Genomic DNA, 19,361 nt, shown 5'->3' with positions numbered 1-19,361 from the left:
CGAAAATCGTCGGTATTTCCGGTATTTTCGGTACCGGTACTACCGGCACCACAACCCTAGTCCCAAACACTATTCACTTGGATCGAAGAGCAATTTGCACCAGTTCTGATCAATCACGGAGTAGCAACCATTGATATGTACAGTCAGTCTAAGCTAAGCTAAACGAAACGAACCGAAGAGGATTTATACACTAACCAACACTTACAATTTCCAATAGGTTTATTTTTTCAATATTTACATTGGAAATTTTGTTAAATTTCCACGGGATTTTTTTACATTTATTTAATTTGAACATTTTACAAAGGGAGGGTGTATTCTTGTCCGAGCCACTGCATTATTTTTATTCTTATTATTTTATTTATGGATGTTAGGGTGGCTCAAATTAGTATGGGAAAAACTTTTTTTCAATTTTTTTTGATGGGCCGCTCTCTTTTTCGGTTCTATTTGATGCTCTGATGCTCTGGACAAAATTTCAGCCAAATCGGTCAACGTTTGGGCGGTGCTAAACTCGTTGGAAGTTCATATGCAAAAATGTATGCAGAAACATCCAAAAACAGTGATTTGCAACTGGGCGGCACAATTTATGATCAAGAACCATGATACTCATTCAGATCTTGAAGAATTCAATACAGAATGTTATGCAGAAAACCGCGAGAAGTTTAGAGTTTGCCCGGCTAAGTTATTAGCATTTCTCTGAAGTGGGGTTTGAGCAAATTTCGTTTCTTTTACCTTTGAAAAGGAATAAATTCACCCCTATAACACTCCAGTAAAATGCTAATATCTTTGCCTAATAAACTCTAATCTTCTCGCGGTTTTCAGCATAACATTCTGTATTTAATTCTACAAGAACTGAATGAGTATCATGATTCTTGATCGTAAATTGTGCCGTCCAACTGCAAATCACTGTTTTTTTATGTTTCTGCATACATTTTTCCATATAAACTTCCAACGAGTTTAGCACCGCCCAAACGTTGACCGATTTGGCTGGAATTTTGTCCAGAGCATCAGGGCGTCAAATAAAACCGAATAAGAGGGCGGCCCATCAAAAAAATTTAAAAAGTGTTTTTTGAGCCACCCTAATGGATGTGGCTTTCTCAGTCTGAGGATAATCAAAACGGCTAGAGTTTGAAATTACCCGACGTTTCGGCCGAATGTATTAGGCCTTTTTCAAGGCCAAATACATTCGGCCGAAACGTCGGGTAATTTCAAAATCTAGCCGTTTTGATTATCCTCAGGCTGAGAAAGCCACATCCATAAGCAACTTTAATTCCAGTCGACAATTAACAATAAATACTTATTATTTTATATTTACCAGTTTGTGCATAGCATTAAATTATATTTTATAAATATTCAGGGAGGCTACTAAAGCATGCTCATCAGTGGTTAGTAGATATTTCTCCAGTTCAGAAAAATAGGAGTCAGGACAAAGACTAATAAAGACGTTCATATCCCATACAAGAGTCCACTTTTTTTTGTGCTCATGGAGTACCAGAGTTGAGAATTAAGGTCACTCCTGACGGAATCCAAGTTTCAAAGTGCTCGCGTTTTCGGGGGCACACCATTCGATACGGAAGCAACGCACAGCTGTAATTTTTATTTTGTCACGCATGCTGCGACGCAGCAAAACTAAATCAACAAAAATGACAGTGGTGCGTTGCTTCCGTATCGAATGGTGTGCCCCCGAAAACGCGAGCACTTTGAAACTTGGATTCCGTCAGGAGTGACTTTAAAGAACCTCAACAGCCGTGTCAGCACCTCATTTTGTAAGAAAAACATATTGACACTTTTCAAGGTTTTTTTTTCAGTCTGCGGTTGATAATCTGCTAAAATATTTTCGCCATGCAGCTGGTAAGACGAATTGCAGCAGGTCCGCTAACGAAGAAGCTCGATTTTGCAATGGAGACAATAATGGCATTCCGTCAGCTGGCAAGGAAACTTCGATTTGCAGGAGTTCTTGTTAGGATTATTCTCGTCGATTCTGTATCGTGAAATGGGTTGTCACTGCGGTTATATTGTGCAAAATTTTCTACGTTCCGTACAAAATCAACATTTCGAAATTGATGGCTTTTTTTAACACTGCTTCGCTATCCGAAAGAAGCCGATATTCTGCGTGGCTGATAGTGTTCGCCAAGTGAACCTGTCAGATAGCCGCACTGAGCATAGAGTCACATCGATAGCTGAAGTATGACTCGTAGCCAGATCAATTCATGTCGGAGAACTATTGTTAAGGATCCCATTTTTCTTATCTGAAGTCTTTTCAGCTATGTGTCTTCCAGCGCAAACGACGATAACAAACCTCAAGCGACATGCGCATTGAAGTCACCCAAGAAAAAAACTGCACCGTCTAGCTCAACTAATAATATTCTCAAATCTATCTGTCACTGAGTTCAGCGGAATATAGATAAAGTCCGCAGTTAACTGAATTGGTGATAGCGACTAAATGGAGGGTGCCAACCTTTCTCGAACGGTACACCTTCTTGTATAGCGAGACCTACTTCGTGTTGCCAATAGACTATGCTGTTTGATTCCAGGAGTACTGTGATGTTCCTGCCAAAGAAGTTTGGTGGTGCAGCCATATGGTATACCTTGATTTCTTACAGTACAATGATACTTGATGAGAAGAAGCTTCATTTCGTTAAGTCCATACAGTGCAAAACAGCCACCTGTGTGACTATCCGGGGTTGATAGAACGGTGGACGTCTATGAGATGATTGATGAGCTTTGTTTTGTTGCTGTGCATGTAGATTTATCAGCTGCGGAGAAGAGATATGCAGCAGTAACCTCTACTGATATTTGTAAAAATCTGCCGCACAGTACCAGCCGTTGACGAACCCATTAAATTAGTATCACCAATACCGTCAACAGTTGGCAGGTGTGTGGCAGTGAAATAGTGCTGGTATGAACTATGCAAATACAATATGCGATTGCTTTTAACTTATCGCAGTAGGCCTTGCATGGACGTCAACTGAAAGCCACGCCAACAGCAATCGAGAAAAGCCGTTGTTCAGTCATACGAAGTGAGTGATCAGAATCAGGAGATTCCCGCTTGCCGATCACAATAATAAACTCCACAGCAGGGGGTGAACGGGTTGTGTAATGTTTATCCAACTGGTGATCCAGCTGGGAGCATTGCTCCGTAATGACGAACATATGAAAAAGTATTGCGCATAACAGTAACTGTGTAGGGCCGTGGCCAGGGCAAAGAATGACTACCCCTTTCCCTGGCGTATATCCCAAGCAGAGCCGGATTTAGTTCTAGTGAAAGGGGGCTCGGGGCTGACAGATTTCAGGGGCCCCTAAATGTACAAAACATTTATATTTTGATACGTACTGGTTTGTGGAGGCCCGGGACTATGGACCCTGACCCTGTCCTGACCCCCCTCTCCCGAATCTGGTCATGATCGAGGTAATATAATCAGTTCCATTGCGTCGAAAGGGGTACCACACATTCCCCACTTTCGAACCAATCAATCTAGATGTCCAATATAGTGAAAGAGTCATCATTTTAGTACAAGCTTCAATGAGTGAAATCGTGTGACGTGATGGCAGTTTCCTTTGGTAACGGACCTAAATCTGGTGAAATGGTCGATATCCCGATTCCGATATGTTGAACTTCGGTGTACGACCCCGCTTTTTTCTTGAACGGCTGGAGAGTTGTTCTGGAATCGCGTTACGGAGCTAGTCAACGAGTGAGTCAGTACTTGTTCCATACTGAGCTGTGGTTTCTCTCATCCAACACTTTCATCTCTGTGTGGTTTTTCCTGTCTGAATATATGCTGTTTCAGATGTTCAATGATGTTGGACATAATTTTCATTTTCTCGTCCATCCATTTGCTCTCGTCGCATAATTTGACAATTTTGTTTTCCGTTACGTCGTTACGTCGAGTCGCTACCTGCGCATGGTAACTTCTTGCTTGTAGCTTGACATAATTTCTTGCCTCATGGAATGTTATATTTTCTCTCACCTTTATTCTGATAATCTCTATCTCCTTCTTATAGACTATGCGTTGATGTTTGGTTGGATAATGTTCATTGTTCACCTTTATAGTTTCGACGTAATGATTCGGGGAGTATGATCTCGTATCAGGATGCAGTGGAATTCTTGATAACACAGATTACACCATCTGTAGTCATGTCCGACAAAATATATTTCCCTTCCATGTTCTCATGCATGCATAACAGGTGATGAAACGCCTGCTGATATTCAAATTTGGATGGAGAATAACTACTATGTCCGACTTGTCGATGAGTTCGTCTCGTCTACTTAAGCTGGGTCTCGAATTCTCAAAGTATATTTCGATCCTTGGGCTTTGGATGAGGCGGATTAGTTTAGTCCACCTGCGTACAACTCAACAAATTTCCCTACGATGAACAGGTTTGTCGGGAGTAGAGCACCATAGTAGAGCTAATTGGAGGAATGTCAATAATTTATCGAATTTAGTAGCTGGGTCCATGGCCGCCTGGAATCTACGCCCTACGGACCCTGTTGAGTCTAGCGGCTGCTACCGTTTTTGCTCAAATCCCGAACATGACTCATATTCCGAACACTGGGGTTTTGGCACCCTAAAACTAAAAATTCCATCGGTTCTGATGATACAAATGAGTTCAAGATCCTATGGAGAGAATTACACGAATAAAGCCAAAATGGCCATTTAAAAGCGAGTGTTCGGAATTTGAGTCAAAACGGTATGTTTCACTATGCTAATAACAAACGGTTCTGCATTACATACCACATGTTCTCAAAAAACTGGTAGACAGAAAAAATATAAAAAATATAATCACAAAATATTGTACCCCACTATGGACAATTACGGAGCGCACTGTACTGTATTCCAAATATCATTAGTTAATTTTTGAGTTTTAAACAATTTTCAAATTTATCAAACTTTTCGAAAATATGTTTTATGCTGATAAATCAAAAAAACATTATCTTCTGAATTTTCACAACAAATCTTCGGTACTTCCTTCAGAAAGACTTTAGAGCTTTCGCAAAAACTTTGATCCATACAAAAATTACCGCATGCCAAAAAATGTATTTAAAACTAGAAAAACTGGTCAACTGCTTATTGATTCCTTGATATTATCGATGGAAGATAATGCAAACTTCACTTGTCATAAGACGAGTTTGTACCTTCCCATTTAATTCCACCACTTGATTGTACCCTGACAGATACGTATTTTGACCTCAACAGTAAGGTCGTCTTCAGTGTCTCGTACTTGACTCGACTCGACTCGTCTTATGACAATTGAAGACATTCCACTAAAAAGCTCAAAATAATTTTCGTAACAAAATGCAAACTTCTTCTTCTTCTTATTGGCATTACATCCCCACACTGGGATAGAGCCGCCTCGCAGCTTAGTGTTCATTAAGCACTTCCACAATTATTAACTGCGAGGTTTCTAAGCCAAGTTACCATTTTTACATTCGTATATCATGAGGCTAACACGATGATACTTTTATGCCCAAGGAAGTCGAGACAATTTCCAATCCGAAAATTGCCTAGACGGGCACCGGGAATCGAACCCAGCCACCCTCAGCATGGTTTTGCTTTGTAGCCGCGCGTCTTACCGCACGGCTAAGGAGGGCAAACTTATTGGCATTGAAAAAAAAAAACTAAAATCTATATACCGCCAACGGGGGTGTCATTGGGCCAAAATGTGGTATGCTCCACATAAATGTTACAAAGCTCTAGTAGTTAACATTGGAATCAAGTTTTAATTACACTGGATTTTGTTTTTACGCGATTTACATTTTCTCAATTTTCCACTCATCCTAAATGTTTAACGCATATTAATTATCATGTGATTTTTCTTCGATTTATTCTGGATTTGAAACATGTTGCGAAGAGTTTGGTGGTAAATTGAAGTCACACGATCAAAAATACGAGCGAAAAAAAATCGTGTAAAAACAAAATCCTGTGTAGTTTGTTACAAGCTTGAACAATGAATTTATCACTGTGTGAGGAAAAAATAATAAATGAGGGAAATTCTTCAAAGTTATATGTTGTTTAAAATTGGCCCATTCTCACCCCTCACAGTGGGTGACATTGGGCCAAGTACAATAAAGTTCAACGGTGACGATGCAACGATTCAATCGTCCATTAAAAATAATTTCCTACATTACGGCTCTAACCAATTATGTATGGCAAATCAACCAAAGGCTTGGCCCAATCTCACCCCTTTTCAGCGTGTATTGCTCGTTGTTACGAAAAACCAGAACCGCTAGATATTCGATAAAAACAACAATTCGATAAAACAACAACAGATTATCGTAACATGATAACCAGGTATCCATCGATCTAAAAACTAGTTATGTAATAGATTTATGGGGCATTACTGACACTATTTTAATACTGGTTCATTCGATCAATAGTTTTACATTCAAATTCCAAGCATTATGGTACAAGCACAATTAGTTCTTGGAATTTGTTTTGTGATTTCCTAGACGTGAATTTTACTATAATTACGAACCGTTTGAAGTTTTGATCAAAATTCGTAACAGTTTCTGAGATATTAGGAGTTGAAACATTTTTCGTTTTTGGCCCAATCTTATCCCCTATGCCCAATGTCACCCCGAACGACGGTACTTCATATGAACCTGTTCGTTTTATCCCACTAAGAATTATTTTAGAATTTTCTAATTTCGTACACTATAGAAAAACTATTGCAATTCCTGAGAAAAACAGAGATATTTCGATAATTTAGTTTTAATAATTTAAATACTGTACATCAGGAAATTCATCGTCATGCCATTTCAGCTAAAAGTTCTATTTTTTTTCTATGTGTTACTGCATTTCTGCAATTTCGAGCAAACAATTATTGACCGATGAGTAGTGCAATTGTAACGATTTATCTCCTTTTCACCCACCCTGCTTGTTCGACCCACCTCTCCTTCGAGCCTCTTAACACACGCAGAGGAGAATTTACACAAACCCACAGAAAACAATTGAGTGGTCATGTAAAACAAATTTATATTACATTCACTGGTTTTGCCACACCACGATCTAAATAATTTAAACGTCAACCACATAATTATATGACAATTTTTATGGCTATCCATAGCGATTTACTCTATTTAATATCGTCATGAATACAATTAATAACATTTCGTTAAAATTACACTAAGGCGCCCAGAATAATGTGTTTATGGCTCATGTGTTTCAGAACTATTGTCTTCACTAATCCTACACCTCGTGCTCTGTCAGCAACCTTGAATTCGTTTCGAAGAAAAGCTATAAATCTCAAACAAATTTACATCAACAGGGCAAAACTGTTCCGCATTGATCACACCATGTGATCCAAACAGAGAAAGTTTCTGTGTATAAGCTATAAGCAGGCAATCTTATGAATCCTTCTATTCGGGTTTACTAGACTGGAACGTTGGGACCGAATTTTCATCGGATCACAAATCTACTGGAGGAACCCAGGCAAAAAACCGTTCCTTGTCAGTTACAAGCAACTTGCAAACCACATCTGTTTTAGCAGCACGTGTAAGCAAGACGGAACTGCTGAGAGACTGCAGATGAAAATATGCAAGTTTGGTTAGAATTTATTGCTAGCGGAGGCAAAATTTTCCTCCAGCAATTGAGGGCTAATGCAATGTAATATTAGTTTATTACCCTGATGGCCCGTATCAAAGCACTATATGCATCATTGGGTTCATGTTCCACCGGAGAAAAGTCACTGGGTGGAACTATTCGGAAAAGCTTAGTTTTTTTTTCTCTCAGAACTATTCCACGTACGGAAGTTATGGAAGTATACATTCTAAACGGATATGCTACATTTGTTTCCCTTCTGTGATATATTCTTTCACAGAACGATAACTCGATAGAATTTATTACTCAACCCAACTAACGTGAAACATAAATTGACATGCACGTTTAATCAAGACATTTTAGATAGTGCCATACATCTATGGATGATTTGACCAAAATTGATTTTGAATTACGAAGCATGAATTTTTCCAAAAAAACCCATCGTCTCAAATGCTAAAAATTCAAAACCAACGGAAAAGCATCTAATGCATCCCATTATGAATGGCAATTTCGATGAGTGGAAATAAGGTAGCAGAAATAGGTATCGAGGGGAACGGAAATTGAAAATATCCATTTAGTCGCTTCCGTCCCGACGCCCGGCGGAAACCGGAGTGGGATCTTGAGGTCATAAATCACGGAGGCTGCCACGAAGCAGTCAAAGCAAACGCGCTATCTTTTCGGTGATTTGCCTCGGTTGCTTGGATGCCTCCACATGTCATACGGCGAGTGATTTAATACGGCGCTATACAGGAAAAAAAGGTGTTATTATGTTGATTCTCCCCAAATCCTTTGTGCTTACTCGGGAATTTGAAGATTACCTAGTTGGGTCTGGAAATAATTTAATGCACACGTAGGCTTTTTGAAATTAGAATATTTTCTCATAATAACTGTATCCACTCAAAATGATCTGCAAACACTGAATGGCAATAAATTTACATACTGAAAAGTGTCTTATTTGATGATCAAATTGATCTGAAATCTAGTAATCATTTGAAGAATTTTATCCACATGTTAACTAATCTCAAAATTTAGTTGTTTTTGGTAAATACAGTTTAACAAGCTCATGCTCAACGTTTGTGTAATACAAAGCGACGAAAACGACGACTGCTGGGATAAAATATTTAGGTGGGTACAATAATTTCACTCATGGACGCACACACTACTCACCTGATTTCCGAAAACGCCGATACTGCACGCAGATGAGACCTGATCCGGACCGAACCATACTGCTGCTACTTTTGCCGGCAACGAAAGGATAAACACCTGCGATGCCGCCACGATTGATTGCCCGATGAATCCGACCCAGAACAGATCCGGCCGGACCGAGAAACATTTGATCCATGCGCCCAGGCAAGTGCCCAGCACACCGCTGATTGCTGCGATCCGTAGGCCCTGTTTTAAAATAGACGGCACACAGTAGGCGATGTTGTTCGCATTAGTTTTGATTTGATTACAACTACAATTGAATGCTGTGAAACAGAAAGTCAATATCGCGAGGAAAACAGTATGTTGTATGCTTTGCATCGTATGTCGGCAACACTAGGTACAAAATATGCATAACTAAGAAAAACTAGTCTATTTACACAGAATTCTGTTTTTACACGATTTATTTAGACTCGCAACATGTTTCAAAAACTCCTAAATATAACAAAAAAATCACCTTATTAAAATGTTGTAAACATTCGGGAATGAGTACAAAATTGAGAATACGTAAAATGTGTAAAAACAGAATTCAGAAAAGAGGTGCTAATAATCTGGGCCAATGTAAACCGCCATATCTAATTGGACGTGTAGCATCAAAATTTATAAAACTTGCTACATACGCCTAAGTGGGCCCTCCTTAGCCGTGCGGTAAGATGCGCGGCTACAAAGCAAGACCATGCTGAGGGTGGCTGGGTTCGATTCCCGGTGCCGGTCTAGGCAATTTTCGGATTGGAAATTGTCTCGACTTCCTTGGGCATAATAGTATCATCGTGTTAGCCTCATGATATACGAATGCAAAAATGGTAACTTGGCTTAGAAACCTCGCAGTTAATAACTGTGGAAGTGCTCAATGAACACTAAGCTTCGAGGCGGCTCTGTCCCAGTGTGGGGATGTAATGCCAATAAGAAGACATACCCCAATGATCTCCTACTCATAATAACTTTCTTAGTTTTCTAAAGCATTTAATACGTGTTTAAAAAATGGGCCTGGGGGCAAAACGCACTAAAGGTGGTGCAAAATGGAACGCTTGTATGCGAAATTAATTGTAAACGCATGGTGGTTTGTAAACTTTATTTGATTGAACGAAAATTTTACGGGGAGTTGGAAGAACCTCACATTGTTGGTTTTAAGTAAAAATCAAGGGATTTTTTTTCAATAATACAAAAGTGCTTAACTGGTCCGGCATTGCAAATGGTACGTAGCAGGTTCGTTTGCTGCTCGGACGACCGAAACTGCTCGTTCGCAGTAATGCGCTGACCGATTTTTATGACCTTGGACTTTTCTCAAAGGGGATTAATATGACTTTTATTTGACCTAGGTACCGCCCGCTAGACCCCTCCTCGCGTTCATAAGATTCAAAAATGTATTTTTTTTTATAGTTATTTCTATGATAGCCAAATTCCTTCAGTAATCAAGTGCCATCAAGTTCCAACATCACAAAACGAGTAGATATATCTACTGTATACTGTGTATACTGTATACTGTATACTGTGGTCAATCAGCAATCAAGTAACGTTTGTAGTATCTAAATCCAAAGTACGTGCTATCAGTTTGAACGTTACCCATTTATCTTATTATTGTAGCTATCGATACTGAAAGCCATATATTCCTTATTTATATTATATTAAATTCTGCTCATATTTCTTGAAATCTTGTCATTCAATATACCAAATCATGTCAGACAGGAGAGTACAACATCACAAACAAATGTGGGTGTGCAATTTATTTGTTGAGAATACTATTGGGGACATTTCAATTCATCCAAAACATTCATGAGTTTAGGTCTGCGTCAGGTCATCCTGCGCATTTCACATATATCAAATGATTCGTGTGAAAATTCTTGGCGTGCCCCATAGTGGTATTCTAGAACTAGCGAAATATTCTGAAGTTCAGCTCGTAAGGCATATGCAACAACGGCCTCCAAAATGTCTTCCGCTTCAATCAGAAATCTTCTCAACAGACCCTTAGTCACCTGTCAAGATATGTTAGATCTATTATCCTATGCATGCAACGTCATCCAAAACGTTCTTGAGTTCAGGTCGTCAGATCTACAATCATGTAGAAGCGTGATGCGTGTTTCAAACCAAGCCCACTTCATTCTTCTCCGTTCAAAGATATCAGATGGTTTATGTGGAGTAGCTTAGCTTGCCCCTAAGTGACATTCTAGAATTCCCGAGTGCTTCTGAAGTGTAGGTCGTAAGGCCTATGCAATACATCAGACGATTTTGCCAAAATATTCTGTATGTCGCATAGCGGCATGCTAGAAGTCGCAAAACGTTCCGAAGTTTAGATTGTAAGGCTTATGCAGTAACGGCATCCAAAATGTCTTCCCTAGTAGTACAATTCAGATCGATTGTTGCAGCAACTCTAATGTGTGTGGATTTAGTCCCACATGAGTCACAGTGATTGGTATATGACAAGTTTGCTACTCGGGTTCGGCTTCAATCAAAATGGTTCTCAACAGACGACTATCATCATACGATATGATATCAGGATATGAACTGAACATAATGACCTGGGCATGTCATTTTTATTATTTCAGCTTTACTGCGCCACAGCATGCGTGAAATGATAAAAATGATAGTTGTGAGTTATTTCCGTATTGAGTGGTTTGCCGTAATACGAAAAAGTTACGATTACGCCATTTTCCAAAAATGATGTTAACGAGTAGTATTCATCGAGCACTTTAACAGAAAAATGGAAAACATACATGTTGTAAATTGACGCTTTCGTCCCTTTCGTGAGAAGTGTCCTTAATGAGATGCCCCCGACTCAGGGACACCCTCATAAGAACCACGGAGCTGTATATTGAGGAAGGTATTCGTTTGGTCAAGATTTGCCTGTAGCTGCCTATGTGATTATGGTAGAACTAACACCGTAACACACCACAAAAAGGAGTCTACCACGTTCCCAAATATTATATATTAACAATAGACTCCACTCTAGCTAAAAATGGGCTAACATACAACGCCAGCGCTCCAGCATATAGCGGTTGAACTGTTCAATCTCAGCAACGCGTGAAAGTGTCTCGTTGCTTCGATAACAATTTAAGGACAAGCATCGTATAATCCAAAACTAAATTCACTTGTTTTTTCAAGGGCACACCACTCAATACGGAGGCGGCGGACATCTTTTGTTTTTATTATTTCAGCTCTGCTGCGTCGCAGCATGCGTGGAATAATAAAAATGACAGTTGTGCGATGCTTTCATATTGAGTGGTGTGCCCTTGAAAACGCGAGTGAATTTTGTTTTTGATTTCGAGATGCTTGTCATTAAACAAATCAAATGTCATACTTCATATTTATTCAGTTTTTTGATTCTACAGTTTGTTTGGGAATGTTAAAGCTGCGGAACAGCTTTTTAATGAATTTGGGAGTGTTACGAGTCCTTAATCACAACCGTTTGAGGGCAGAAGTGGTCAGATGTGGTCACTATGGTTCTCCACTAGGGTGGTTCAAAAAATCGATTTGGCTCTACAGTGCTCATCTGGTTCTTTGTCAGTATGAGTATTCCTTGTAGCTATGTAGGTTTTCTTTTAACCTGCGCTTAATGGGGAAGCGTCATTAACAGTATAATGAAAAAAATAAATTCCCCCATACTAATTTGCATGCAAACTTGAAACGGCTTGTGCTAAATCAGTTTTAATCCATATGAGTTCAAATTTTCAGAGGACACTCAGAACATTATAAAGATCCAGATGATCGCTGTGGAGCAAAATCGATTTTTTGAACCACCCTATTCTCCACATTATCGACCACCTCACCATATTGTCATAAGATTTTCCTCATTCCAATAGGTACATATCCTGGAGCAGTATTCTATACTCAGTGCTGTTATCGGTGTCATCATAATCGTCACAACCCCGGGTGGATATTCGATAGCAACAGCGGCAAGAATCCCTAGATCATTCAAGACCCACGGATAATCAACCCTTGGCTGAGAGTCAACGTACTTCGGCATGTTAATAATAAAATTTAAATAAATGTGAGGAGCTATAGAGTGCATTAAACCAATCGCATATGTTTAAAATATATAACTGGTGTTGTGAAACCTGATCGCAGTTGTTGCTGTATTAATTGGCTGGTTCCAGAATAGCAGCAAATAATCCTGGGCAAGCCTATTTCTGAAAACGTGTGAGACAAAAATAAGACAAAAATAAGACAGTGACCAGCATAATAAAAAGCTTACTAGCCGGCTTTCATACAAAATGGTCATCTATGGAGATCTAGATCTTGATTGCGTGTGAATCAATTTTGCTGAAAATTTGACCAGAGCTCAGATATAACTTGAATTTTACCACACCTGAGTTTCGACCATATTGATTCATAGGGTAAAAAATTATTGGATAAAAATTATCCATTTTACACAATTTCGAGAAAACAACAAAAATTGTTTCTGATTTAATTGGCATCGAATCTTTTGATTTCTTAGATCAATAATTTTTGGCAAAACTCATCACCTTGGGGCACTTCCAGTGCGCAAACTGTAAGTAGTTCTCAATAATTGCTCTTCAAAAGGCATGCACATATGTAGTTTCTCAAACAGAGGAAAAAAATCATACATTCCTGAACAAAAAAATGTTTTTTGCCAGAATACGTATTTTTTATATATAAAAATCTGATTTTGGCCAAAAATGTTACATATGCAGTTTCTCAAACAATATACAGTTTCTCAAACAAACGGTTCATTTGTTGTAGTACGAAAAAATGTAATAGTACTTGTCTATCTTAGCTAAGCAAAACTGATATTCAAGAAAATTATTTAGCTCTTTTTTAGTGGAATGTTTTCACTGTCATGAGACGAGTTTAGTACAATTCCTTTTAATTCCACCACCTCGACTTGTCAGTCGAGTCATGTACGAAACACTCAAGACGATCTTACAGTTGAGGGACGATTTTTTTTACTCGTATTTTTGATCGTGTGACTTCAATTTGCCACCAAAATCTTTGCAACATGATTCAAAAAATCCTAAAAAATCACATGGTAATTAACATGCGTTAAACATTTAGGATGGGTGCAAAATTGAGAAAGTGTAAATCGTGTAAAAACAGAATCCAGTGTAGATGTAAAACTATTACGAGGTGGTAGAAATAAATGGAATTGTGCTAAACTCGTCTTATGACAGGACAAAATCCATACATAAAACTGTTCGGCTACTTGAGAAATGCAGTCTCCCAAAGTGTTTAATATCAATATCCTAAGCTCGATGAAATACCTGTCGATCTCTTTATACACAAGTGTCAAAAAACATCGGACAGTTGAGGATCGAGGTCTGGAACATTATACACACCCACGGCATACAAAAAACAAGGCAGGCTCATCACGTATGTAAACAATCAGTTTGAATGTAAACATGTGACGTCACTGCTATCTTCGCACAAGCTGGACCGAGACGATGCTCTATGGTTGTAGCATGCTTACTTTTGTACTCCAACATGTGGCGATAAAATATGCGTCACATTCGAAGTGTCATTTTTCTAACGAGGCTACCTTGTTTTCTGTATACCGTGATATACACCAATGCATTCTATCAACATGTTTCTTGTTGATTATATAGTTTACTAAACGACAGCAAAAGATCAAAGCTACTTTGATCGTTTTCAATGAAACAGTCAGACTTTTAATCACTAATTGGCGCTGCGCTACAGAAAAGTTGTTCGCTAGTGTTTTGTATTGGATAATCAAGAGTGGACTATCTTGTACTTTAAAATCCTTAACGTTACGGAGCTCCAAGTAAGCCAATAAACCTTTTTCAACATGGTTGTTCAGGTCACTGTTGGTGAAGCTTAAGAGATCCAATGTCAAAAAGTAGGTCCCATTGTTCACTGTTCACCTACCTTACGATACATCTGGAAGAGGTGTACACACTATCTGCCGAATCATGTATCTCCTGCGTCCGAAGAATCCTCCATCTGCTGAATTTTCCAGCAATAATGGCACCTGCTTTCAGGCTTGGACTTATCATTTCATTACCATTTAGTATTTAGCGGAATTCCGAAAAGTATTGTATGGCAGACTTCTAGCGTTATTTTCCCTCTACAACTTTGTCTAAGGGTACAATGCTCTATGTCTAATATTTACAGCGTGAAACGCTAGTATTACTTAATATAGGGTAGAATACGGCAGGGTGCGACGGTTGTTGGCACCCTCAACAATATTTGCGTTTTCCAGCAAACATACACTATTTATGAACATAATTATGATTCAATCACACAATTTCATGTCTAAGCTTTCATTTGAATAAGTTGTTTGTGTAAAAGTAGCAAGATTTGATGTGTTTATCACCGAAACAAATTTGCACGTACGAAATCCTTGCTATTATTGCATTGCCAAAGAAAGCAGCGCACGAAAAGCAAACTGTTACTTACTTTTTTGGATCGCCTGTTTCTCCTCTTTACTGCGTATGACACGACAAATTAAGTACGTAAACTACTTTTTACACTTTATCACCACTTGATTATCACCACAAAGAGCAAATTTATGCGATATTTGCTCTATGTTTCACTAAATAAAATCGGGACTGTTCGTTTTGTTTGACAGCAGCACACTGTGGAATAGAGCGAGAGAATGTGTTTGTGACAGCCGGATGACACACAGCTATGCTTATGGCTCCAGCATAAAATTCACGTTATTTTTTTGCTGTGGACGTTATTTTCTGATACAATATTGTTACCAAATATTCAAATTTGTTTTGCACCGTACTAACCGTGTTGTGTTGAATGACGGTCTTATTCCAATTAAATTGAAAATCGAACACATTTTTCACGGCACGAATACGTGGTACATAACGATAATAGTAATAAATATTCATTCAAATCGCTTAACAACAATTACTCCATCACAAAAAACTAGTCCTGAAATGATGTTTTTGTTTACTAATTTTGAATTGTCAGTGGGGCCCACCACGCGCTAACCCCAGAGATGTTAGCCACCATTTTTTCCCATTGGAGAGATAGGCGATGACAGTAGGGTGGTTTGTGAGCATATCAAACACACGCTAAGGAGATACCACGCACAATTCTATGTGAGTTGATTTTAGCAAAAATACGAACAAAATATCCGGCGATGGCATTTATTTAAAAAAAAATGTTAAAATACAAATGCTTCTATTCAGATTTGTACGCAGACCATGAATTATATCAAAAGTGATAGCCACACCATAGTATTTTAACCCTTATGTGGCTGACAGGACCGTTTTCCATTTGCAACTTCAATACTTTCCAAGCTCTTAAAAACAATCATAACCATTCCCGTTCCTACATAGCGCATTTCAACCATAACTGATTGCCCACTATTAGGGTATTATCTATTATTCAACTGTGAAACGTAGTGTAAGAATGGGGTGGCTCCAGCGGCTGGATAGGACAGTGCTGCCCATTATTCATATATGAAGACTCACGAGGTGGAATATATTGTTAATATACTATACTACCAGAACCGACGAGCTTCGTTTCACCTAACATTGATTAATTATATATTTTTTACATTATTTAAAAGACGATTAAGTATTCGAAATTTGCAAATTTTGATTCCATTTTTTGGATTAATTTTCGATTAAAGCAGAAATTTGTATTTCATTTGTATGGGAGCCCCCCTTCCAGAAGAGGAGGGGTCTAATACCATCATAAGAACCTTCATCGTTCCCAAAAACCTCTACATACAAATGTTCATGCCGTTTTCTAGTCTATAAGGGCAGACAGACAAAAATTCATTCTTATGTGTATAGATTTGGTTCTACGTAGTTTTCGTCGAGCGGTCGTGTCTTGTACACAACCACCATGATTTTTTTAATGAAACAAACATATCATGTAAGGACCGCAAAGAGCAAGTTGTATATTTGAAACTGGTTGATAGACTTTTGCTTACGACTCTAAGGGATTACAAAAGACAAAAGATGTAAATCTTGGCAGCGGACAAAAAGCATTTAAGTTCCTTTCTCCAAAATGGCCAACATTATTCAAATAGGTTGAAAATGTTAAAAGTTATGATAATATCAATATCTGGGTACACGGGTACCCTATCTGCCATTCACGTCTGTTTTTTGTTGGCCGCATAAGGGTTAAATTTGTTTTACAATGTGTTTAAATGCTTTTACCTATATGTCTACATCACATAAAATTGATGCCAAGGCTAAAAATCCATGTTTTGTTTTAAGCCAATTTGATAAACAATAAAGTTTGTTCCAAAATTAAGTGAAGCGAGATGAGCGTGCAGCCGATAAATATGAATGAACTTTACTACTGGAGGATATAAACAACCAGCATTTGGCACCAATACATTACCAGTTTTCTACTCCCATGTCTAGTTGCTAAAGGAAGCAAACTCATTGCTGATAATAGAAATTGCTATGCCAATAGAAGAAACGTTGACCTGTTACTTTATATTAAATTTACTGAGTTTCTGGTAAAAAATGTTATATTTAGTGAACACCAATCATCAAAAAAAGAGCATACAAATGTATACCAGTTGAACTATACCTGTGTTTTAGTGTATTTATTCATTATTTTTATCATTCTATTTGGCGAATGTCTTAGACTGCCAAGAATAGGTATTTTCCCCTACTATATGATAATAAATCCCTAGCAACATTTTGGTTTTATAACGATTTTATGGCACTCTTGTAGAGTAAATAATGGTCTTCAAGAGCGTTATAAAACTAAAAATGTTTCTTGGGGTGACATAGAGCAATGTACCCTTAGACAAAGTTGTAGAGGAAAAACAGCGCTAGGAGTCCGCCGTACAACACTTTTCGTAATTCCGCCTCTGGAATGAGTTATTTGGCTGAATACTAAATGATAATGAAATGATAAGTTCAATCCGTGCTTTCAGGAAGCAGGCTGCTTCCACCACCACTGCAACACCAAATTGACTGTCCATAACGTTCACCGCTTCAAACATAAAGTGAAAATTCATACCATCGGGAGTGCCAGACATGGGAGGACCGAGAGCGAGGGAGCCTTTTGTTTAGTCAGTAAAAGCTGCCATGGCTGAAGCCTACTCAGGAGGAAAGCTCGACGACGAGGAGCTGCAGCAGTTGGTATGAAGGGGTACACCAACCTAACGTCCATTATGCTTAACGTACATTATGCCTAACGTCCGTTATGCCTAACGTCCATTAGGCCTAACGTACTTATGCCTAACGTCCTTATGCCTAACGGGGTATACCCGTCGACGATAACGTAGACAAAGTAAATAAACAGTTCAGTGAATTATTCCGGCGACTAACCCTGGGGAAGTCCCAGGTGCTTATCCTACGTTCTGGAAACGTTGGTAAGACAAATATGTATTCGTGATTCGTCGGCAAACAAGATGGCTCGAAGTAACATGACCCCTCGAAGCAAGACATCTCCGTAGACTTCTTGATGCATTCGATGCTCGGAATGTTTTGGATCAGTCACAATCGATCAGTACCGTAATCCGGGGGAACATTGATCATTTTTTTAATTGTTTTGTAAATATTTCCCCCGTAAGTGAAATCATAGCTTTTTTCGTATTTTTAAAACGAGTACTGCTACATGTAGAACGTATAAGGTTGTTGTTCTTGATTATTTGATATTTTTAAACTTGTTTTAAAAATGTTTTTTGTCGAGTTTTTTTTTATTTTTCAACTTTGGAGGGTAACTTTGATCAATCGTTTATCTATAGAGAAAGCGTATACACTACACATGCCTTAGGGTAGGCAATTATAGTTGCATGGAATCTCTTATGCTGAACCGATGTGCATCGATTGTTTCGAGAAAGACATTATCACCACCAACAAAATTTCGAAACAAAAACTATGAATTAACCAAAAAAATAAAATTGCTTATCACATAACTATAGGTACGAGCTTAATTTTTTTGTTATTATCCTTGTTTTGAGTGCTTTTTTGGCAGCTTACTGTGAGTTCAAAAATTAATGTTGATTTTATTGTTCAAATTTTGGCGAAAAAAAAAATGCAAATTCATCCGAAGATTATATTATTCTGCAGCAAATTTAGTCAAATTTAGTTATTTTAATTGGATCAGTAAATTCTTATAAGATTTCTAACTTTCATTTACATAAATATGAAAAATCAATAGAAAAAAAATCTCATGTGTATTATACATTCTTATGAGGAATATAAATTATTATTAAAATTATGGATTGTTAATTATAAATTCTTTATGGAATTATAAATTTATGTCTAAATTATAATTATGATTATAATAATATTTATGTTTACAACTATAGGTTCTTGCTAAATTTGGAAATTCTAGATATGTCAATTTATAAGCCATAATCCGATCTGGCCCATTTCCGATATGATAGGATTGCGGGCAAATAGGTTAAAATTAAGTGATCATTGAGCCAGATGTTTATATGTATGCGTTTACTTTTCTCGTTCTACTTATTTTCGAAGAAAACCCAACGAATGTACCGTTGTAATAACAAAAACAATTTCGGTGAAAGAACTTCATGTGCACACTCTAAACAATCTGTGGCGAAAATGTTCAAAATTTTCTCTTGGAAATAATTAAAAAATTCCCGCAAAAATAATTAATAATTTTTTAAGCAAATTCCAAGGAATTTCCTCTGGGTACTTCAAAGAATTTCCTTTGGGAATTCCGGAAGATTTCCCTTGAAACTTCATAAGCACTTTT

At 38.0% G+C, this 19,361-nt stretch overlaps 1 protein-coding gene across 3 annotated transcripts in view; it reads right to left on the bottom strand.

The window, feature by feature from the left end:
- Positions 1 to 19,361, bottom strand: part of LOC134217460 (heme transporter FLVCR2) — a 176,718-nt gene that overhangs the window by 35,437 nt on the left and 121,920 nt on the right. For all 3 annotated transcript variants that reach the window (XM_062696228.1, XM_062696226.1, XM_062696229.1), the window contains exon 5: positions 8,703 to 8,927. In XM_062696228.1, the coding sequence (XP_062552212.1) occupies positions 8,703 to 8,927 (225 nt within the window). The remainder of the gene's footprint in view (positions 1 to 8,702; positions 8,928 to 19,361) is intronic.

Source organism: Armigeres subalbatus, chromosome 2, assembly GCF_024139115.2.
Source record: "Armigeres subalbatus isolate Guangzhou_Male chromosome 2, GZ_Asu_2, whole genome shotgun sequence".
In the NCBI taxonomy this organism is placed as follows: Eukaryota; Metazoa; Arthropoda; class Insecta; order Diptera; family Culicidae; genus Armigeres; species Armigeres subalbatus.
The sequence above is the reverse complement of the archived record's forward strand: the minus strand, read 5'-3'. Positions and strand labels throughout refer to the sequence as shown.